This window comes from Ranitomeya variabilis, chromosome 3 (assembly GCF_051348905.1).
Source record: "Ranitomeya variabilis isolate aRanVar5 chromosome 3, aRanVar5.hap1, whole genome shotgun sequence".
NCBI classification, from domain to species: Eukaryota; Metazoa; Chordata; class Amphibia; order Anura; family Dendrobatidae; genus Ranitomeya; species Ranitomeya variabilis.
In genome coordinates this window covers 775,636,550-775,661,217 of record NC_135234.1, presented here as the reverse complement: position 1 = coordinate 775,661,217, position 24,668 = coordinate 775,636,550, and the positions used below count along the sequence as shown (strand labels likewise).

Genomic DNA, 24,668 nt, shown 5'->3' with positions numbered 1-24,668 from the left:
AGGAGAGGGATACACGGCAGCGAGCGGAGGATGGTGGCTACTAGATAAGGTTGTAGGTGGCCATTAGCACCCCTTGGAAAACATCTTGCCTGAGAACAGCTCCGTATGACTGGATGTGTTAATTCCTGGAACAATGGGCAGTGGCACGCAGAATATTCACCACCAGTCCCAGCATAGCCGCAGGTTTTGGTGCTTGGGTATGGTGTAGGTGTGAATACAGCCGTGCACAGGACGGATTCTGTGCACAGTTAACTAACCACAAGCGTGAGGATTGTTTGTTTTTAAGTAAGAAACTAGTTTATTTTTCGTGACCCGCGCTCTAGAATTTCAGTGTTTGCAGATGATCTAAACTCAGAAGTGATCAACACCGAGGAGGAGAATCTAATCTCACAGACCAACGTGGGAATTGTAAGCCTCTGCTTTTTTCCTAAGTCTAGGGCAGCATGTAGATGGGGCTGGGCAGGGAATAGAGCTAGGGAAGCAGAGGCTTGAGAAGTGCTTCGGCACCCCCATAGCACTTAAGCATAATTGTGTATATTATTTTTCAGTCAAGGAGCAATGTGTGCATGACATGATCTTTCAGAGAGCTACATGACCATGTAAATGTTTGGGGAGGTAGATCGTGCTGAAGGATTCTCTGTAAGCAGAAGTGTGGTGTTGATTGAGCATGGGAAGGGTAGGACTCGCTTTCAAAGACCCTTTTTTGAGTTTATCATGAAAACGAGCTTTAGTCATATGGATTTTCATGAACAAAGATATCTTAGATTGGAGTCATTGCTTGGGCCCCTGTTTATCAGCTTGAACATAAAGACTTTCGCCCAGTGGAAAAAAGAAAGTACGCTTTTTTCTTAAGCGGATCATCGAAGAAAGAAGGTCTTTGAAAGAAGACCTCCCCAAAAAGGAGCATTTCCCGAAGCAGTTTCGCCTTGAAAAACCTGTGGTTTAGTAAAACTCTGTGTGAACACGGCCTTAGACTACGTGCACACAACGTCTTTTAAACTCTTGAAATCACCGCTGTTTGGCACGAGTGCTCGGCACAGCCTATGGCTTTGTTTTTCACAGAGTTTTTCTAAGGCTAAGTTCACACTTTGCGGAACATTTCTGCTGCTGATTTGGTTAGAAATCCGCAACAAAATCCCCAACACATGCAGATTTCCTTGTGGATTTGGCTGCAGATTTCTCCCTGCTCCATTTACTGAGCATTGTATAGGATGAAAACCGCAATGAAAATCCGCATAATTGGGAAAGATTTTTTTTCATTTTGTGAATAGGATTTAAAAAAAGCAAAACCCAAAGCCTAGATTGTATCTACTGGCCAAACATGGCCGTTAAGCAATCGGCTTAGCTGATCACCAGTCGTTTAGACAGGCCGACTACACTTTCATGCCCACAAAATGATAGTTATTGTGTGCTCATATAAAATATAATTGTTCTCGGCAGCACGTCTTCTTTACACCGGAAAATGTGCTGCCGAGAATGAGCATTTTAATTCTCACTTTTCACCTTCATGACCAGGCCAAATTTTCAATTCTGACCAGTGTCACTTTATGGTAATAACTCTGAAATGCTTCATCAGATTCCACTGATTCTGGGAATTGATTTTTCGTGACATATTGTACTTCATGGTAGTGGTATATTTTGATCAATATGACTTGTGTTTATTTGTGAAAACATCGGAAATATGGCAAAAATTTTGAACATTTTGCAATTTTCAAACTTTTAATTTTTATGCCCTTAAACCAGAGAGTGATGTCACACAAAATACTTAATAAATCACATTTCCCACATGGCTATTTTGCTATTTTCCCACAGTTTTCGAAGCATAATTTTTTTTCTGCTAGGAAGTTAAAAGGGTTAAAATTTGATCAGCAATTTCTCATTTTTCCAACAAAATTTGCCAAACCAATTTTTTAGGGACCACCTCACAGTTGAAGTGACTTTGACAGAAATGCCCAATTATTTGATAGAAAATGTCCAAAAGTGACCCCATTCTAAAAACTGTACTACTCAAAGTGCTCAAAACCACATTCAAGAAGTTTATTAACCCTTCAGGTGCTTCTAAAGCTACGTGGAAGGAAAACATTAAAATTTTACTTTTTCCCACAAAAATGTTCCTTTAGCCCCATATGTGGAGGAAAACTAGCAGGGCTCGGAAGGGAATTAGCGCCGTTTGACTTTTGGAGCGCAAAATTGGCTGGAATCATTAGCGGACACCATGTGGTGTTAGGAGAGACCCTGATGTATCTAAACAGTGGAAACCACCCACAAGTGACCCCATTTTGGAAACTAGACTCGTCAAGGAATTTATGTAGACTTGTGGTGAGCACCATGAATCCACAGGTGTTTCAGAGAATTTTACAACATAAAAATTAATTATTTTTTTTCCCCACAAAAATGTTGTTAGCCGTTCGATCTTTGGAAGGCAGGGTGAACAAATCAACAGCAGGTAAAGAAATGGTTTTATTTATTTTTTGCGCCATTCCTCGTGTGGTGTAAGTGATTAGACGACTTTATTCTTCGGGTCAGTGCTTTACAGCAATACCAGATTTATACCGGGTTTTTATGTTTGGCAGCTGTCACACAGTAAGATGCGTTTTATTGCAAATAGCTTTTGCATCACCATATTTTGGGAGCAATAATTTTTTCCATATTTCTGCCGACAGTCATGTGAGGGCTTGTTTTTTGCAGGACGAGTTGTTGTTTTTATTGGTACCATTTTTGGTCACTTCCTATTCCAATTTTTGAATGGCAGGATGAACAAAGCCCAGCAATTCAAGAATATATATATATATATATTAGAAGAAAAAAAAAGGAACAGCACTTAATGTTTGTTACTTATCTTCGGGTGCAAGGCCCCAGGCAACCAGTCCAATGATTACTCCAAGTGTATAGAGATGAAAAAAGAGGCAGCACTCCATTAGTTTGATAAAGGCTCAGTTTGAGCTGAAACGTCGCCCGGCTATGTGGGTCGATTAAACCTTCCACATTTTTTTCACTGAACTAATGGAGTGCTGCCTCTTTTTTCATCTATATATATATATATATATATATATATATATATATATATATATATATATATATATATATATATATATATATATATATATATATATATATATATATATATATATATATACACACTCACTCACCGGCCACTTTATTAGGTACACCATGCTAGTAACGGGTTGGACCCCCTTTTGCCTTCAGAACTGCCTCAATTCTTCGTGGCATAAATTCAACAAGGTGCTGGAAGCATTCCTCAGAGATTTTGGTCCATATTGACATGATGGCATCACACAGTTGCCGCAGATTTGTCGGCTGCACATCCCAAAGATGCTCCATACAAGGCAGGATGGATCCATGCTTTCATGTTGTTTACGCCAAATTCTGACCCTACCATCCGAATGTCGCAGCAGAAATCGAGACTCATCAGACCAAGCAACGTTTTTCCAATCTTCTACTGTCCAATTTCGATGAGCTTGTACAAATTGTAGCCTCAGTTTCCTGTTCTTAGCTGAAAGGAGTGGTACCCGGTGTGGTCTTCTGCTGCTGTAGCCCATCTGCCTCAAAGTTCGACGCACTGTGCGTTCAGAGATGCTCTTAGGCCTACCTTGGTTGTAACGGGTGGCGATTTGAGTCACTGTTGCCTTTCTATCAGCTCGAACCAGTCTGCCCATTCTCCTCTGACCTCTGGCATCAACAAGCCATTTCCGCCCACAGAACTGCCGCTCACTGGATTTTTTTTCTTTTTCGGACCATTCTCTGTAAACCCTAGAGATGGTTGTGCGTGAAAATCCCAGTAGATCAGCAGTTTCTGAAATACTCAGACCAGCCCTTCTGGCACCAACAACCATGCCACGTTCAAAGGCACTCAAATCACCTTTCTTCCCCATACTGATGCTCGGTTTGAACTGCAGGAGATTGTCTTGACCATGTCTACATGCCTAAATGCACTGAGTTGCCGCCATGTGATTGGCTGATTAGAAATTAAGTGTTAACAAGAAGTTGGACAGGTGTACCTAATAAAGTGGCCAGTGAGTGTATATATATTTTCTTTTGGGGGGGGGGGGGGGGGGAGCGTTTATGCTGTTCCATGTGTTGTAAAATTGATAAGGCAGCTTTATTCTTCGGGTCAGTACGATTACAGCGATGCTACATTTATATTGACCTTTCTATGCATTGGCACTTTTACACAATAAAAACTTTTATACAAAAGATATTTTTGCACTGCTTTATTCTGAGAGCTATAGCTTTTTAATTTTTCCGTTGACAGCTGTATGGTGGCTTGTTTTCTGTAGGACAATATGAAGTGTTCAGCGATACTATTATAATTAACATTCGTCTTTTTGAACACGTTTTATTCCACTTTTTGTTTGGTATGATGAAAAAGCATTGTTTTTTGGCCCTTTTTAAAAAATTTTGTTAATATTTTTACCATTTTTTTTTTTACTTTAGTCCCTTTTAGGGACTTTCACTTTCATGGCTCTGATCGTTGTTTACAAAACATTGCTATGCTTTATAATTGTCAGTGCCTCACTGACACAAGCTTCTTAGTTAGACCATGTGCAGTGCATAATCTATCTTGCTAGTGCCTGGTGACCCGGATCTTGTCTTGACGACCTCGGGTCACCATGGCAACGATAGGGCCCTCGTGATGACGTTTTGGGGGCTCCGATTGGAGGTGAGAGAGAGCCCCCCCTCACACTCCCTGCTTCTAAATGCTGCTGTTGATATCGATTGCACCATTTAGGGGGTTAAACTGCCGGGAGCGGTGCGGGCACCACTCCTGGGAATGAGTGCTGAGTGTTAGCTGTTATGTTCTCTGAACACCAGGTGGCGATCGCGCACGTACCGCTCCTGTGCACTCAAAATTGCCATGACACATCCATACTTCCAAGGAAGGGAAGTCCTTCCCGACGAAGATGTATGGATGTGTCCAAAGTCGAGAAGGGGATAAAGCAAATTTTAAAATAATTACACCATATGAATGAGCGTTCTGCTTGTTTATTGGGTGATTGGCGACCTGTTTAGACAGGCCAATAATTGGGGAAATAAGTGATTATCAGCGAGTCGCCAATTTTTAAGAACTTGGGGCTCCATAATTGACACTACTGGTTTAATCAATGTTTTTGGTAATTTTTATTAGTTTGAAACAAAAGTAATTCTATGGTGATTTGTTAACTACTCTTTTACATCTTGCTCATTATATAGACTTATTTTTATGGAATAAAGAAATAAAATACTGAAAATATTTAGTTTGGGCAAAATGTTATTTCTTTTTCCAGGTACCGACAAGATTAGTGATGAGAGTCCAACCTTTTATGAATATAATCAATCACGGATCAGCAATAAAAGTTCTAAACATGGAAAACAATGTCAAAAGGAGTCCAAAGATGAAGGCCCATTTTCATGCTTAGAATGTGGGAAATGTTTTACCCATAAATCAAATTTTGTTAATCATTTAAGATATCACACAGGAGAGACGCGGTTTTCATGCTCAGAATGTGGAAAAAGTTTCACCCGTATATCCTATTTGGTTGATCATTTAAGAATTCATACAGGGGAGAAGCCATTTTCATGTTTGGAATGTGGAAAATGTTTTAGCCAGAAAAGGTCTCTTACTGTACACCAAAGAAGTCACACAGGGGAGAAGCCATATTCATGTCCTGAATGTGGGAAACACTTTATGCATAAAGATTCCGTTGGAAGACATCGGCGACTTCACACAGGAGAGAAGCCTTTTTCATGTCCTGAATGTGGCAAAAGTTTTATCCAGTACTCGGCTCTTGTTGACCATCTGAGAATTCACACAGGGGAGAAGCCATTTTTATGCTCAGAATGTGGGAAATGTTTTAGCCAAAGCTCAGGACTTTTGGAACATCGAAGAATTCACACAGGGGAGAAGCCATATTCATGTTCAGAATGTGGGAAATGTTTTTCTCATAAAAATGGTTATATTAGACATAAGAGAAACCACACAGGGGAGAAGCCATTTTTATGCTCAGAATGTGGGAAATGTTTTACCCTGAAATCAGATCTAGTTATACATCAAAAAACTCACACAGGTCAGCAGCCATTTCCATGTTCAGAATGTGGAAAATATTTTACCAATAAAACAAGTGTTATTAGACATCAGAGAAAAAATCACAGAGGGGAGAAGCCATTTTCATGCTCTGAATGTGGCAAATGTTTTGCTTTGAAATCAGATTTTGTCACGCATAAGAGAACTCACACAGGAGAGAAACCATATTCCCACTCAGATTCTGGGAAAGAGGAAAACCCTGTAGATTAAAACTTGTTGATCATGTAACTGCTCAGTAGGGAGAAATAAATTTGGAAAATGTCTTACAACCCAAACGCATTTTAGATATCAGAGAAGTAATAGGGCAGAATTAATTTTTATGCTTAGAATGTGAGAAATATTTTACCAATAAAACGAGTTTTATTAGACATCAAAGAAATCGCAGGTGGGAGAAGCAGTATTCATGCTCTGATTGTGGCAAATATTTTACTTTGAAATCAGATCTGGTCACAGATCCAAGAACTCACACAGCAGAGAAACAATGTTCACGTTCAGATTCTGGGAAAGGGGAAAACCCTGTAGATCAAAAGTTGTTGATCACCTAAGTATTCACTTAGGAGTGAAAACATGAATGTGGAAAATCTCTTACAAGTCGAACACATTTTAGATATCAGAGAATCCACACAGGGGAGAAGCCGTTTTCATGCTCATTCAGAATTTTTATTCACTGTTTATAAAATATCACTGCGTTTATTTAACCACTTGTGTTCCGTTCAAGGACAGCAGCTGAAGTTTGTTTGCAGTGGTACTGCTGAGCCCTGGGATGGGCGTTGTACTATTTGTACTATACAGCAGTGGTCAGAGCGAGCACACGACAACACCACAATGTTGTTCACATCCTAGGTCAATAGCAACCACACAAAATTTAGGTGGTTATAGTCCCCCAGGCCTTCAATGGCTGTATGCCTTAATAGCCCATGCTAGTGATATCAATTGTCTGCCTTTTTTTTATTCCTGATATAGAATAATGGTTTGGTATAAACTTTATTATAAAAATACATTATTTTCCATCATAAGTGCTTTCATTTTGCAAAAAAATGTTAAAAAATAAAAAAGGTATATATGGTATTACTGCAACTGTAATAATGTGTAATTTAATCCACATAGTGAATGACTTTTGGCCCCTGTCACGCATCAGTTTTTTGCTATCAGTCGCAATCTGTCGAATTTGGAAAACAACGAATCCGGCAACTGATAGCAACTAATGGCCTCACATTTCATCCGTCGTTCGCAGGATCTGTCGAAAACTGTCTGGCGGCCAGAGACAACGGACAAAGTAACATTTTTTTTTGTGTACGTAGAAAAATCGGACAGCGACAGATCCGTCGCCATCCGTCGTTTGCTCGAATGGAAGCCTATGGGTGCCAGATCCATCAAATGACGGAATCCTGCAATGGATTGCTTTTTTTTAACTGAGCATGCTCTTATTTATTTAGGATCCGATTAGCCAGATCCACTAGTCGGATCCGTTGAAAAAACGAATCCATCGCATCAGTTTTTCACAATCTTCGACAGATCCATCGATCTTTGACGGCAAAAAACTGATGTCTGAAAGGCGCCTTAAATGTAGAGTTGTTGCTGATCAATTCACACGTCCCATTTCATCAGCCACAACAAAAGTGGTTTGTGGCCCCTGCTCGTTAGAGGAAGTAGCGCCTCTTACCTGTTGGCGCTCGCGATTCTTCTTTTGATTAGCTGGCCTTTGGTTGTAAGCGTGACCCACATGTGACGCCATGGCAGGCTGGCCTGAAGAGTCGCGGATGCCTGCAGGTAGGAGGCGCTACTTCCTCTAACGAGCGTTGGCTACAGACCACTGCTATCGTAGATGGAATGTGATGTACGGATACGCACCGACTCAAAGAAAACAGAAAATGATGGCGGGCTTGGCCTTTTTTTCCCCTCTATTCTCTATTTTTTACCTATATTCTCGAACCCACCCTCCCCAAAAAATAATTAAAAAATACAAATACTATGGCCATAAAAGGTAATGTATGGCACTAGATGGACTATTTTTTCAGTTAAAAGGAACTTTTATTTTGTAAAAGTACTAAAGTATTAAAAACAATGCAAACATTTGACATAAACATTAAGCTAATATGTGAAACCAATCGGTAATGGAGTCTGGTATGTCCCAAGAAAACATTTCAGACCGTTAATTGAGTGTCAAATGACTATATTAAAGTCTTTCTGTGCTTGTTTCTCAGCCTCTTCATAGAGACTGATGAGGACAGAACAATTACTAAGATCCTTCTGTCTCCATACTTATCATGTTATCAGCAGCACATCTGGTAACACTAGGAGATGTGCTGCCGAGAACAATAATTTTTGTTCCCTATGATTGTGTCATTTTTGTCGTTCTTTGGGTGATTGCTGACATGTTTTACATCTACAAACTCATCTGCACTGCCGGGAATTATAAACGTGAATTCCACAAATACACATCTATTCTATAATCAGTATATACAGTGGAATGTAAAAGTTTGGGCACCACTGGTCAAAATTACTGTTATTGTGAACTTTTTTTTTTTTTTTCGGCCAACAAAAAAAATAATCACATTTTAAAAATTACAAAAAGGAAAATGGACTGATGCAAAAGTTTGGGCACCCAGCATGGTTAGTACCTTTTGCAAGCATCACAGCCTGTAAACAATTTTTACAGTTAGACAAGAGTCTTTAATTTCTTGTGTGAGGGATTTTCCTCCATTCTTCTTTGGAGAATTCCTCCAGTTGTGTCAGATTCCTGGGGCGTCTTCCATCCTCTAATATTTTGAGATCTCGCCACAGATTGTCAATGATGTTCAGATCAGGGGACTGTGAGGGCCATTGTAAAACCTTCATCTTGCGCCTTTTGAGGTAGTCTATTGTGGATTGTGATGTGTGTCCTACGATCATTATCCATTTGTAGCAGCCATCCTCTTCTCACCTTCAGCTTTTTTACAGATTGTGTTATGTTTGCATCAAGAATTTGTTGAAATCTCATTAGATCCATTCTTCCCTTTAACCAAAAAACTTTCCCCATGCAATTGGCTGTAGCACAACCCCAAAGCATGAATGTTCCATCCCTATGCATAACCCCTTAATGACCGCCAATACGTCTTTTTACAGACCTGAGATTTAAGAGACTATCATCCTCATACAGGTGACAATCCAGCAGCTGTCGGCTGGACACTATAGGTGACAACTTGCTGCATTAGCCACGATCAGTGTTGGCACCGTTCATATCTGTTTAACCCCTTAGATGCTGCTGTCATTAGTGACTACATCATATAAATGGTTAACAGAGTGTGAGGGCTTCCTACTTAACCCCATCGGCACCCTGAGATCATGGTTGTGTGGTCCTGATACTTGCCTTGGCAGTTCGCGGCCTTAGAGTCTGCCAGCTACAGCGGCCTGTTCAGAAGTTACTGACATTTTGGTGGTAAAAATGCACATTTTCACTCCTCTTATGCCACTTTGCATTAATTCCTGAAAAGCACCTGAAGGGATAATAAACTACCTGACAGAAGTATTCAATATGTCAGGGAGGGGTGCTGTTTTTAAAATGGTAGTATCACTTTTGGGGGGTTTCCAATGTATAGGACCCCCAAAGTCACTTCAACCCTGGATAGGTGCCCTTTTTTCTCCACAGGACTTGTTCCCAAAAATGCACCAGGTGTTCTCTAGATGTTCTTTTGCATACTTCTGCCGCTGAATTTCATGGTGAGTACGCATTAGGCCCCTTTCACACATCAGTTTTTTGCTATCAGTCGCAATCCATCGAATTTTGAAAAAAAAACGAATCCAGCGACTGATGCCACCAGATCTGTTTTTTTTTCTCCTCGAATTGTATTAGCGACGGATTGTAATAGATGGCCTCACGTTTCATCCGTCGTTCGCCGGATCCGTCAAAAATTGTTTGTCCGGCGGCCGGAGACAACAAAGTAACGTTTTTTGTGTACGTCGAAAAATCGGACAGCGATGGATCCATCGCCATACGTCGTTTGCTCAAATGGAAGCCTATGGGCGCCGGATCCGTCAAATGACGGATTCCGTTTTTTTTTTTTACTGAGCATGCTCCGATTTACTTAGGATCCAATTAGCCAGCCCCCAAAGTTTTCCACTTTTATCCGAACATGGTTAAAAAACTTCTCGGGGTTTCCTCTCAACTCCATATATAACATAGAATACACCCCATGTGTCATTCTCAGTGCAGTGATTGGGTGAATCCAAAAACGGCGCAGACGCATGATGCGCTGTCTTTCTCCCTCCTTTTCAATAACAGTCACTTCCAAACGATTCGCCTCAAAAGTAAAATCCACATAGACCTTCACAATGTTCACAATCACACCATCCATTTTTGCCACTTGCTCTACAACCTGTCAAAGATGGGGTGTAGAAACACTATATGTAGGTTTTCAGTAGCCAATAACGTTTGGGAACCTCCCATTGGGCGTTTTTAAAAAAACGGATCCATCTTAAAACGGATGAAAACACTGAAGAAACGGATAAAAAAACTGATGAGACGTATCTGTTTTTCCGGCAGATCCGCTAGTCGGATCCGTCGAAAAAACAAAGCATCAGTCGCATCAGTTTTTCATAATCTGCGACGGATCCGTCGAGCCAACGGATTGTGACTGACGGCAAAAAATTGATGTATGAAAGGGGTCTTAGAGGTTCTCTTCTGATGACCCTTACATGAAGGCCATATTTGTGCAGGTGTCTCTGAACAGAAGAACAATGTACCACAACTCCAGAGACTGGTCAATCTTTCTAAAGATCTTTTGCAGTCAAGTGGGGATTCTGAATTGAGTTTAGCAATCCTATCAGAAGCTCTCACTGAGATTTTGCTTGGTCTTCCAGACCTTATCTTGCCCTCCACTGTTCCTGGTAACTGCCATTTCTTAATTACTTTTCAAACTGAAGAAAGGTCAACTTAGAAATACTTTGCTATCTTCTTATAGCCTTCTGCTTTGTGGGCCTCCACCATTTTCCTTTTCAGAGTGCTAGGCAGCTGCTTAGAAGAACCCATGGCTGCTGTTTTTGCACATTGTTAGGGTAAGTTCACAGTGGGCGTTTTTGCTGCTTTTTTTTCTGCAGAAAAACCTGATCTTCTTGGCAGGAAAGAACCTGCGTCAAAAATGCAGGTTTAGGTGCTTTTTTTGTTGCGTTTTTTTCTCTTTGTTCATGCTAATGTCCTTGAATTTTCAGCAGCAAAAACGCAAAAAATAATGATACCTGCATTTTTGCTGCATCTTTTCAACACCCATTCAAGTCAATGGGTGAAAAACGCTGAAAGAACGCAGCAAAAACGCTGAAAGAAGTGACATGCTCTATGTCCAAAAAAACGCAGCAAAGCACAAAATACTGATCGCACAAAAAACCAATGTGTGTGCATGAGATTTCTGAAATCTTGTAGGCTTTGCTGGTACTGTAAAAAGCAGCTGAAAATTAGCATAAAAAAGCAGCAAAAAAACGCCCTGTGTGAACTTACCCTTAGGGTACTGTCACACTCTGCAACTTTCCAACGATCACGACCAGCGATACGACCTGGCCGTGATCGTTGGAAAGTCGCTGGGGAGCTGTCACACAGACCACTCTCCAGCGACCAACGATGCCGAAGGCCCCGGGTAACCAGGGTAAACATCGGGTTACTAAGCGCAGGGCCGCGCTTAGTAACCCGATGTTTACCCTGGTTACCATTGTAAAAGTAAAAAAAAACAAACAGTACATACTCACATTCCGGTGTCCGTCAGGTCCCTCGCAGTCTGCTTCCCGCTCTGACTGACTCCCGGCCGGAAAGTGAAAGCAGATCACAGCGGTGACGTCACCGCTGTGTTCTGCTCTTACATTCCGGCCGGCAGTCAGTCAGAGCGGGAAACAGACTGCGAGGGACCTAACGGACACTGGAAAGTGAGTATGTACGGTTTGTTTTTTTTTAACTTTTACGACGGTAACCAGGGTAAACATCGGGTTACTAAGCGCGGCCCTGCGCTTAGTAACCCGATGTTTACCCTGGTTACAAGCGAACGCATCGTTGGATCAGTGTCACACACAACGATCCAGCGATGACAGCGGGAGATCCAGCGACGAAAGAAAGTTCCAAACGATCTGCTACGACGTACGATTCTCAGCGGGGTCCCTGATCGCTGCTGCGTGTCAGACACAGCGATATCGTATGGATATCGCTGGAACGTCACGGATCGTGCCGTCGTAGCGACCAAAGTGCCACTGTGAGACAGTACCCTTAGAGAAGACTGGGTTTTTATAAAGCTGGGAAACCCTAACAGGCTAATTAAGGTCTAAAACTTTGTTCAAAGTTACCTGAGCACACAAATCTCCAAGGGTGCCCAAACTTTTGCCTAGGCCCATTTCTCTTTTTGTAGTTTTTAAAATGGAAAAAAATGACAATATATATTTTTTGCCTAAAATACAAAGTAAATGTGCCTTGTATAACTTTAGGCCTTTTAGAAATCATTTCATCTTCAACTCGCTTAACCGTTTACAATGGTGCCCAACTTTTACATGCCACTGTAACACACACACACACATTCAGCATACTGAGGTAACAGATGAGTGGAAAAACCAAAGTGCGACTCCCGATAAGAATGATCAGCCCCATGATAGGGCGGTTCACATACAATCATTAAAAGGGTTGTCCACTACTTGATCAAAATTTGGCCCCCATAAAATAACACATATACTCCCCTCCAATGCCGGCTCCGTTCCCATGGTGTCTGCACTCGCTATCTGCGGGACTCTCGTGCGGTGTGGTGACACATGACGCCGGCGCCCAATCAGCACAGGTGTCACTGCTCCCGTCTTTGGACAAATCGAACATCAGAGGAAGTCCGGGCTGCAGCTGATCTCCGACTTCCTCTTCATGTTCAATTTGTTTGCAAACATTGAACTAATCTTAAAAATGACCCCATTCTAAGAGGGATAATCATAAAAAAAAAACCCTGTATCTCTTACCGTAAATGTAAGGAGCTCAGAGACAGAATTGTGGCAAGGCACAGATCTGGCCAAGGTTACGACAGAAATTCTTCAGTACTCAAGGTTCCTAAGAGCACAGTGGCCTCCATAATCCTTAAATGGAAGAAGTTTGGGACCACCTGAAGTCTTCCTAGACCTGGCCGTCCAGCCGAATTGAGCAATCATGGGAGAAGAGTCTTGGTGAGAAAGGTAAAGAAGAACCCCAAGATCACTGTGGCTGAGCTCCAGAGATGCAGTAGGGGGATGGGAGAAAGTTCCACAAAGTCAACTATCACTGCAGCCTCCACCAGTCAGGCCTTTACGGCAGAGTGGCCAGAAGGAAGCCTCTTCTCAGTGCAAGACATATGAAAGCCGCATAAAGTTTGCTTAACAAACACATGAAGGACTTCCAGACTGCAAGAAATAAGATTCTCTGGACTGATGAGACGGAGATAGACCTTTTTGGTAATAATTCTAAGCGGTATGTGTGGAGAAAACCAGGCACTGCTCATCACCTGCCCAATACAATCCCAACAGTGAAGCATGGTGGTGGCAGCATCATACTATGGGGGTGTTTTTCAGCTACAGGGACAGGATGACTGGTTGTCATTGAAGGAAACATGAATGCGGCCAAGTACAGATATCCTGGATGAAAACCTCTTCCAGAGTGCTCTGGACCTCTGGACTTGGTCGAAGGTTCACCTTCCAAGACAATGACCCTAAGCACACAGCTAAAATAACAAAGGAGCGGCTTCAGAACAACTCTGTGATTATTCTTGACTGGCCCAGCTAGAGCCCTGACCTAAACCCAATGGAGCATCTCTGGAGAGACCTGAAAATGGCGTCCACCAGCGTTCACCATCCAGCCTGACGGAACTGGAGAGGATCTGCAAGGAAGAATGGCAGAGGATCCCCAAATCCAGGGGTGAGAAACTTGTTCCATCATTCCCAAGAAGACTCATGGCTGTACTAGATCAAAAGGCGCTTCTCAATACTGAGCAAAGGGGCTGAAGACTTATTCTTCTAACCATGTGATATTTAGATTTTTCTTTTTAATAAATTTGCAGAAATTTCTACATTTCTGTTTTTTTCAGTCAAGATGGGGTGCAGAGTGTACATTAATGAGAAAAAAAAGAACTTTTTATAATATACCAAATGGCTACAATGAAACAAAGAGTGAGAAATTTAAAGGGGTCTGAATACTTTCCGTACCCATTTTATATACATCCTATCCGTCTCAAGCACTCCTCTTCGACCCACAGTCATATACAGCTTGACCAAGGAGCTGGTCATTCATATTAATCGCACTTTGTTTTTTCTCTCATCTGTTACAGCAGCACATTAAGTCATTCATTCCTACACATATCATTTCCCGTCACATGGCAGGACGGGCTCCACGCATGCACAGAGTAGCCTCTCATTGTCTAATCTCTTATTACACCTGCTGCAGGCATCGTGTCGCCTAGGATAACGAGTCTCTCGTGTCTCTTCCGATCATTCCCGTCACCACTGGTCTTCAGTTTAGATCTGCGCAGACAAGAGCTGGGTTGGCAACTCGCCCTTAAAATCAGTTAATGCACAAGACTGCCTCTTTATAGGAAACCTCATGTCTCCTATGCTGGGTCATTGAATCATCCTGGTTAGTGTTCCACCTCCATGGTGACATGTTTCACACATTTAAGCACTTTACAATATGTTTTTTTGATCTATAATTATATAGTTTTATTGTATATCTTGGTATTTGTTATTCGGATATTTTGGTCGATACTGATGCCCCTTTGTAAGTATTTAAAGTCAAATACTGTGATGATATAGGTGTCTTGATACAGCGTCAAAATGCCTCAAAATGCAATGTGTTCATTGATACCTTGTCAGTAAAGGAGAAAGAGACAGCGTCCAATTCAGGTGGAAAAAAACTTCAAAGTTCCATTTACTCTGCCGTAGATGTGATGTTTCGACCAGCAACGATGAAGCATGAAATAGACATAAGGCTGGTCCAAATGTTGCATCTATGGCAGAATAAATGTAACCTTGAAGTTTTTTTTTCACCTGAATTGGATACTGTCTCGTTCTGCTTTTGAATTTTTTCCAAGTGGACTCCTTGGAACTCTTTTTGATGGTGCGTCCTTTCAGTGCCTATGTGTCCTTTGTAATTGTCTAATATTTGAATGCTGCCAGCTACCTTCCTTTTTATTCTTGCCAATAAATAAATCTTCCCAAACTTTTTGCATTGTTATATAGTCAACTATTCTGATTATAGTTGTGAGGGTATTCCTTGTTATGGGGTTTTCATCTATATCCGTCCTACTTTAAACACGGCAATCCCGACATCATTACTGCAACTTCATCAGGCTGGCAGGAAGGGCTCATCCATCCACAGGTATCAGAAGAGCCAGGGTGTGCCAGGAAAACATTCCCGACACCATCAGGCTGCGAGAAAGGGTTCATCCGTCCACAAGTTTCAGTAGCCAAGGTGTGCGAAGTACACATTTCCGACACCATCAAGCTGGTAGGAAGGGCTTATCCACAGGTATCAGAGGAGCCAGGGAGTTCCAAGAAAACATTCCATACACTCAAACTCCAACTTTACCAGCTTGCACTGTTGACACCTGAAGAAGGGTTCATAGCTTTAAGCTGCTTGTTACTGATGTTTTACCATCAGTAGAGCGCGTCAGAACTCTGGATTCATCTGACCAGGTGATGTTTTTCCACTGCTCGGTAATACGGTGATTTAAGTCCTTTTCCCTCTGAAGTGCTTTGTTTCTGTTTTGCTTGACTTCACTGAGACTCCATGCTAAGAAAGGACATGTTGTGCGTTCAAACAAGTTGGAGCACAAGCTGTATTTAGCTGCAATTTTCTCTGCTGTTCACTATTTGTTAGATTCTTGACATCTTCCTCCAACCTCTTTCTTGACTGGTTATGTCCACAAAATCTTTTTGTGCTGGATGTTTTTCTTGAACAAGCTATTCTCATTACAGTCTTGACGGAAATTTGACTGTATATGTTCAACACCATTGCAGGAGGAAACCACACAAGGTCGACAGGTTTTCAGCTATTGACCCCGCTAGTCTATCATCGTTGAGTTTTGCAAGAATGAATGCATGCATAAATCTTTACAGCTACATTTTTCACTAATGCAACTAAAAAAATACAGCATGGAAGCAGTAGATACAAAATATGATTTTTTTTTAATGAAGCCTGTTTTCAAAATTGCTTTATTCATTCCGTCTAGATGTATTATAGCAATAAATATTGGTTTAGGAGGTGAATAGAGCCTTTAATTAGAATAACAGTGTGATGGTGTGATATGTTATGGGGGTATCATTTTGTGTATATTTATATTTTACTGAGTTTCATAGTGTTCTCTTGTTGCCCTGTATCATTCTGTGTATTCCCCATATTGTCTAGCATCTCAATTACCTTCCAAAAGGCTGATAATTGGATTAGCTCACTGACTGTCTGCAGCCTGACTGTATCTATGCCTCTTGATGACCCCCTGTAGTGCCTTAATCCCCGAGGCACCTTTGTCAGGTCTGGGAGGCCTGAAAACCACCCCAACCTGTTTGACTACCCCTGGACATAAGGAGGGGGCTGGGGAGGACAGGAGCTGGGAAGTCAGTTCTCATTTGGTGAGGATGGTGTGAACACAGCATGTAAATAGAGAAAGGGAAGCTTATGGATTTTTTATCCTCTGCTGGATTATTGGACTCTCATCTCCTTGGACATTTTATCCTGTAACTGAACTGCATTCGTGTTCTGGACTATTGTATCCTCAGTGTGGTGGATTGTTTATGGACCTTTTAGTTTTACCTATAATAAAGGTCTTGGGATTGTACACACTTCCCTCGCTCTGTTGATTGTGTGGTATCGGAGAAGGACCCCGTGACAAACAGATTCTGTAATATTTAAGCATTATATTATACCAAAATCTGTTCAACAAGACTAACCCATAATAAATATGGAGACAAAAAGTGAGACGAAAAAACTACAGGCCCTGCAACTTTCCATACATCATTGGGGAAATGTGTGGTGTGCAAGACGTTCTCCTTGATAGTCCCTGATGATAACCTTCTCACCCAGTGTCCGCTTAGGCTCAACAGTGACCAAAAGTAATCTGGTTAGCTTCTATGATCAGCAACTTCCTGCACTACAGCTGCTTTCAAACTACAACTCCCAACTTGCCTGGACAGCTGCGTGACAGCCAAAGAATGCAGGGAGTCATCGTTTTACAATAGCTAATGTGTCAAAAGTTTCAGATTTCTTTTCATTGATGAGGTATGTCCCAGATTAGCCTGGGGTAAAACTGTCAATGTTGTGTATCTGAATTTATCATGGGCGTTGGATACTGTGGCACATAAAATGAGCATGCCGCTCATTTTCTCATGAAGATGGCCTAAATCCATGCGGCTCTTAAGGGTAATTACATCATAGACTTTTGCTCGGGCTCCACATCTTGGCAGATGTTTTTGTTAGTAAATAAAGGGGTTATGCACTACCAGGACAACCCGCCTCTTGATCAAAATGTTTGGCCACCATAAACTAACGCCTGTACTCGCCTATTGTGTCAGCAATGTTCCCGAAGTGTCAGCACTCACTCTCCCCTGGGCTCTCGTGCGGTGTTGTAACGTGATGCTGGCGCCCAATCAGCGCTGGCATTACTGAACCCACCTTCGGACAAATTTGAACATGAAGAGGAAGTCTGGGCTGCAGCTGATCTCGGACTTCCTTTTCCTGCTCAATTCGACAGGAGGCGGGGACAGTGACGCCAGCATTGATTGAACGCCGGCGTCACATGTCACAGCAACAGCACAGGAGAGCGAGTGCTGGTACCATTGGAGCGGCACCATCACAGGAGGTGAGTATAAGCATTATTATTTTCAGGGGGCCAAGCGTGGGGTATGAGAAGTAGTTGTCCACGTAGTGGACGACTTCTTAGAGGTAAATACAATTGATTTGAGTACATTTGTTTAGGTATGTATAGATACAAATTTGATTAGATTTCATTGACTACTGGTTTATTTGATACTTTTGTGTGTAACTAAAAAAAAGAAAAGCCATCTTGATTTGTTGATCACTGATACATGATTTGTTCCCTTTCTGGATGTTTTATATAGAAATTAGTAAAGTGTGAAATAATTTATGGAATTGTTTTCTATTTTCAGATGAAGACAGTAGGAAAGATTCACAAATAAATGTCCTTTTACCTCTCCGCGATGAAGTGGAAGATAATGAATCACCGATTGACAAAAAAGGAACTGAACATGGACTGGATAAATCTTTTGCATGTTCTGAATGTGGACAACATTTTAAAAAGAAGTCTTATCTTTCCAAGCACAAGTGCATTTACAAAGATATAAAGACATTCTCATGTTCAGAATGTGGGAAATGTTTTGCCTATCAATCTCTTCTTGCTATACATGAGAGAGTTCACACAGGAGAGAAGCCATTTTCATGCTTGGAATGTGGGAAACGTTTTACGCAGAAGGCAAGTCTTAGTATGCATCAGAGAACTCATGCTGGGGTGAAGCAGTTTTCTTGCTTACAGTGTGGAAAACTATTTACTCGTAAATCAAAATTAGTTGATCATTTAAGAACGCACACAGGGGAGAAGCCATTTTCATGCTCAGAATGTGAAAAAAGTTTCACCCGGAAATCATATTTGGTTGATCATGTAAGAACTCACACAGGGGAGAAGCCATTTTCATGTTCAGTATGTGGAAAATGTTTTAGCCAGAAAACGTCTCTTACCCTACATCAAAGACTTCACACTGGGGAGAAGCCATATTTATGTCCTGAACGAGTTAAAGATTTTAGACATAACTCCGGTTTAGTGGAACATCTGATAAATGAAACACCGGAGAGGCCATTTCCATGCTCAGAATGTGAGAAAAATTTTACTCAGAAATCAAGTCTTTTGGAACATGTAAAAATTCACACAGGGGAGAAACCATATACATGTACAGAATGTGATAAATGTTTTAGGCACAAATCAAGTCTTGTAAAGCATCTAAGAACTCACACAGGGGAGAAGCCATTCTCATGTCTACAATGTAAGAAATCTTTCACTTATAGAAAAGGTTTAGTCTTACATCAGAGAACTCACACAGGGGTGAAGCCATTTTCTTGCTCAGAATGTGGAAAACGTTTTACCTACAAATGCAATCTCATTAGACATCAGAGAAGACACATGGAAGAGAAACACCTTTAATGTTTGTTAGAGATGGGGCAAATGCTTGGCTAAAATATAGAAAATCATCACTGATTAACATCAAGAGATTTTTGTGGTGATTTCACTTGCCAAGTCTTGCCATGGCTGGCTATCAGTCTAAGAAAGGCAAAGAGTAAGGCCGTTTTCACGCATCCATGAAACATGAACTGTTCTTGCATCTAAAGACCTCGTCTCACCCCTCAATCTGAGTGAACTGTTTTATATAGATCTATGACTCAATTAGCTCAGGTCAGGAAACCCGGATTTGGGTCAAATCTTTTGGGTCGAATGCTTCACAGATGTGTGAAACTGAACCCAAATATTGCCTGTCAGTTTATTAGTGACTGACAATAATACTTTCTCGTACAAGGTACATCAAAGCATTTTAGAAGTGATCAAATGTTCACACTGGGTGCTGCCCTAGAGGGAAATAAAGAATTAAAGAATTTAAAAATTCACTGTAAATAAAAAATAAAATAAAAATATATATTTATCATAGGTAATTTTATATTTCAAGAATACAAAAATGTTTATAGTATAGCTGCATGTGTTATTTAAATCGCACAATAAACAACTAAAAAACCCGCCTTTTGTTGTTAATGCTGTTTTTTTTGTCATGTTAATATCTCCAGCAACCCCTTCCTGAAAAAAAAATAATGTACCCAAATATGTGTGTAATAAAAATATTATAAGTTCCAAAAAAATGAAACAATGTAGCAAATAGTCGAGGACAAAATCGTTGGCACTTTTTTTTAAAGTAAGAAAAACTCATAATGGTCACTGAAATCATTTGAAACTGACAACAGTAATTTTCTATTTAATTTTAGTAAATAATAATAATTATAATCAGACTTTGTGGCAGAATTCTGGTCCTACAGGAACATTTTAAAGAGGGCTGTTCACAAAATTTTTCATGTTGAACTGGACTCTCCATGTAATAGTGGCTGCAGAGTTGAAAAAAAAACTTGTTTTTTTTGCCTCTGTTGTAAAGATATTATCAAATATTTGGCAACTAATGAGTTAACTTTAGTTTAACCAAATGTTTTTTTTTCAGATAGTTTTCAGTGGGGGAGTGTACGTCTTTTCCCAGTATGACGCTGACCAATCATATGCAGGCATCATCACGCGTCCTGCAATTCTATGTTACTAACTGCATATGATTGGTCAGCGTTACACAGGGAGAAGAAGTAACTGCGGCTAGTGAAAACTGTCTGATAACACTCACTTGGATTTAACTAAAGTTACCTCATTAGGTGTTAGATATTTGATTGCTCGTATCTAAACAATAGAGAGACGAAATAAAAATTATAAAGAAATATGCTCTGCATCCCATATTACATGCTTTGTCTAATTCAACATGAAAAAAACTGATGAAAGGCCTCTTTAGAAAACAAAACTATTAAAAATGCCCTGGAATAAAATGATGGGTTACCCTAGAAAAGATTGAAATTAATTTTACCATGTGGAGAAGTGAAACTACAGAGCATCCTGTAGTTATCACAAGTGTCTGCAGACTTGTAATCAGTCAGTCCTAAACCAAAAATGCCCTCTAAGCCACTAGAGGGCCTACCTCTGAGCCATGACATGAAAACCTACAAAAAACCTGCTAAGTTGCAAGATCAGGAGCCAAGTATAGATAAAAGTTCACAACCAAGCAGAAGAGGTAACCAAAACACATAATTTTATTGAGATAACCTATACATAATAAGTAATTAAATACTACATACGGACAAAATTGGTGAAAGTGAGGACGTGCAACTAGTGCCACCAGCAAAACCAGGTGTTGATGAATGGCTGGAGGCAGACACAACACGTACAGGCAACCAAGCTCCACACCTACGCTGGGGGATGCCCGAGATAGAGACCCATGGCGCACAGTAATATAGCTAAATAACTGGGACCTCCAAATAAAGAAAACAGTAAAAGTTAAAATAACTCATAAACCCATGGAGTAGACCCCTTAACCATAGTGTGAGATCACAAATGTAGTATGAGATGACAAAATCACTACGCCAGGTCAAAGGCAGGGCATGGAGATGTAACCGGAGCCGGTACCTCCACGTCTAAGGGAAAATGTATGCATGCTGAAGATGGTAAGAGACATTACCTTGAGACATGGTAGTAACCGGACACCAGCGTGGTGTGGGCAGGAAGGTTCCTTCCTGCCCACACCACGCTGGTGTCCGGTTACTACCATGTCTCAAGGTAATGTCTCTTACCATCTTCAGCATGCATACATTTTCCCTTAGACGTGGAGGTACCGGCTCCGGTTACATCTCCATGCCCTGCCTTTGACCTGGCGTAGTGATTTTGTCATCTCATACTACATTTGTGATCTCACACTATGGTTAAGGGGTCTACTCCATGGGTTTATGAGTTATTTTAACTTTTACTGTTTTCTTTATTTGGAGGTCCCAGTTATTTAGCTATATTACTGTGCGCCATGGGTCTCTATCTCGGGCATCCCCCAGCGTAGGTGTGGAGCTTGGTTGCCTGTACGTGTTGTGTCTGCCTCCAGCCATTCATCAACACCTGGTTTTGCTGGTGGCACTAGTTGCACGTCCTCACTTTCACCAATTTTGTCCGTATGTAGTATTTAATTACTTATTATGTATAGGTTATCTCAATAAAATTATGTGTTTTGGTTACCTCTTCTGCTTGGTTGTGAACTTTTATCTATACTTGGCTCCTGATCTTGCAACTTAGCAGGTTTTTTGTAGGTTTTCTTGTAATCAGTCAGTCGCCTATTTACAGGGTACAAAGTAGTCACTGTGCTGTTTGTTGTCATGGCGTTTACCACACAGAACATGGGGCAAAGAAAGCTAAGAAGAGAGTGGTCTCAGGAGATTAGGAAGAATAGTATAGACAAACATGTTCCAGATAAAGGCTATAAGAATAAGACGTCTCCTACAGCCGGATGTTCCTGTTATTTCTGCTACACATATCCAGAAGTGTAAGGGTACCATTACACAAAACGATTTACCAACGATCACGACCACCGATACGACCTGGCCGTGATCGTTGGTAAGTCGTTGTGTGGTCGCTGGGGAGCTGTCAGACAGACAGCTCTCCAGCGACCAACGATGCCGAAGTCCCCGGGTAACCAGGGTAAACATCGGGTTACTAAGCGCAGGGCCGTGCTTATTAACCCGATGTTTACCCTGGTTACCATTGTAAATGTAAAAAAAAACAAACCGTACATACTCACATTCCGGTGTCTGTCAGGTCCCTAGCCGTCTGCTTCCCGCACTGACTGAGTGCCGGCCGTAAAGTGAAAGCAGAGCACAGCGGTGACGTCACCGCTGTACTCTGCTCTTACATTCCGGCCGGCACTCAGTCAGTGCGGGAAGCAGACGGCTAGGGACCTGACGGACATCAGAAGGTGAGAATGTACGGTTTGTTTGTTTTTTACATTTACGATGGTACCCAGGGTAAACATCGGGTTACTAAGCGCGGCCCTGCGCTTCGTAACCCGATGTTTACCCTGGTTACAAGCGAATGCATCACTGGATTGGTGTCACACACACCGATCCAGCGATGACAGCGGGAGATCCAGCGACGAAATAAAGTTCCAAACGATCTGCTACGACGTACGATTCTCAGCAGGGTCCCTGATTGCTGCTGCGTGTCAGACACAGCGATATCGTAACGATATCGCTGGAACGTCACGGATCGTACCGTCGTAGCAACCAAAGTGCCACTGTGAGACGGTACCCTAAGGTCTATGGGGCTGTAGCCGTCTTCCCTGGAGGCAGCCACACGAGGAAATGGGTCACAAATTGAAGAGATGGATAACACAAAGGGGAACCACAAAACCCAGAACAACTTTGAAAGAGATTAGAGGAGAACTCCAAGTCCAACAGTGTCAGGTTGCGCCAAGTGGCGAGAAAATTCAACTCGGACACAGTCACCATAACATTTAATTTCACCCCCAAAAAAAATTTTAAATGTGAGTTCGCAGTATCAAAAAATTATCTCCACGAAATACACTAAATTTGGGTTAAAAAATTGTTTGTGCTCAAACCTGGTGGGGAAGGCTTTTTGGTACAATAAATGATGGCGGCTATGTATCTTCCATAGAGCCTGAGTTCACACAATTCTTTCTCAAAAGGAGGCCTGGCACCAACTGTAGTGAACTTGGACATATGGGAGTACAATTTCCATGTAACTGAACGATTGAGCGCATGTTTCTTGGACACATAAAATAAGAACTGACAATGCACTGGTGATAGAGGAGGGAGTGTGTGGAGCAGACTGGTTACGAGGAAGATGATCAAGAGGAGAGGATGGATATGTGTGCGTGAAATGGCCAGCGTCCCCCCTCCCAACTCGTTCCTACTAGGAGGTGCTCCCTGGGTCCATGTGTGACTACCACTGACAGTGTCCCTACCACTTCAACACAGATTGACATTAAAATTGTCATGCCCATCTCCTCCATATCATTTTCTGACAATAAAGGCTGACTGGTCATGTCTTCCGAAATCTCAACTAGAAGAAAATTTTTTTGGTGTATTATGTTCCTTAACCTCCAGGGTGCTGTTGGCTAGGGGACTTCGGGGCAGAAGAGAAACAGGTGTCATTAACAGATTGGACATCTTGCTCTGCACAACATTAAACGATGTGATGGCTGAGGAGGTAAACTCAGCAGAAACACTGACTCCAGCTGATGATGTCACTGTCAGAGGCTACATTATCCTGCTGTGCTTAAGATGAGCAATAGCACACATACACCATCACATCCTTCACGTTCTCCTCGCTGATCTGCCAGAATTTGCCAAAGAGGCCAAATGTGACTCGTGTTTGGTAATACTGAAGGTTTCTAACAGCACTGCCAGTGGTGTGAGAACATCTGCTGTCCTTGATATTGTTATTTTTTCTATCTCCCTGCCATGGCCATCCCCTATATTTTGTTTAGGTTTAGCATACATTTTTCGTGAAAGTATAAGGTTTTATTTGTTTTTAAGCTTTTCGCAATTTTCAAGTTTTACAATTTTATTCCCTTAGGCCATAGAGATATGTCACACAAAATAGTTAATAACTAACATTTCCCACATGTCTATTTTACATCTGCATCATTTATGAAACATAGTTTTTTGTTAGGAAGTTAGAAGGGGTTGATCAGCGATTTCTCATTTTTCCAACAAAATGTACAAAAGCAATTTTTCTTTGACCACATCATATTTGAAGTGACTTTGAGGGGCCTAGATGATACAAAATACCCCAAAGTGACAACATTCAATATAACTGCATCACTCAAAGTGCTCAAAATCACCTTCAAGAAGTTTATTAACTCTGCAGGTGCTTTACAGGAATTAAAGAAATGTAGAAGGAAAAAAATTAACATTTTATTTATTTTTTTCATAAAGTTGTTGGTTTTTACCCAAATTATTTATTTTTACAAGGGTAACAGGAGAAAATGGACCCAG

General features: G+C 41.3%; 1 protein-coding gene across 1 annotated transcript in view; it reads left to right on the top strand.

Annotated features, from left to right (window-relative positions):
* Nucleotides 1–19,380, top strand: part of LOC143817843 (uncharacterized) — an 81,374-nt gene extending 61,994 nt beyond the window's left edge. Inside the window, exons 17-19 of the mRNA XM_077299306.1 lie at nucleotides 5,286–6,283; nucleotides 7,235–7,358; nucleotides 18,197–19,380. Of these exons, the coding sequence (XP_077155421.1) occupies nucleotides 5,286–6,283; nucleotides 7,235–7,358; nucleotides 18,197–19,242 (2,168 nt within the window). The 3' untranslated portion in view covers nucleotides 19,243–19,380. The remainder of the gene's footprint in view (nucleotides 1–5,285; nucleotides 6,284–7,234; nucleotides 7,359–18,196) is intronic.
* The last annotated feature ends 5,288 nt before the right edge of the window (nucleotides 19,381–24,668 follow it).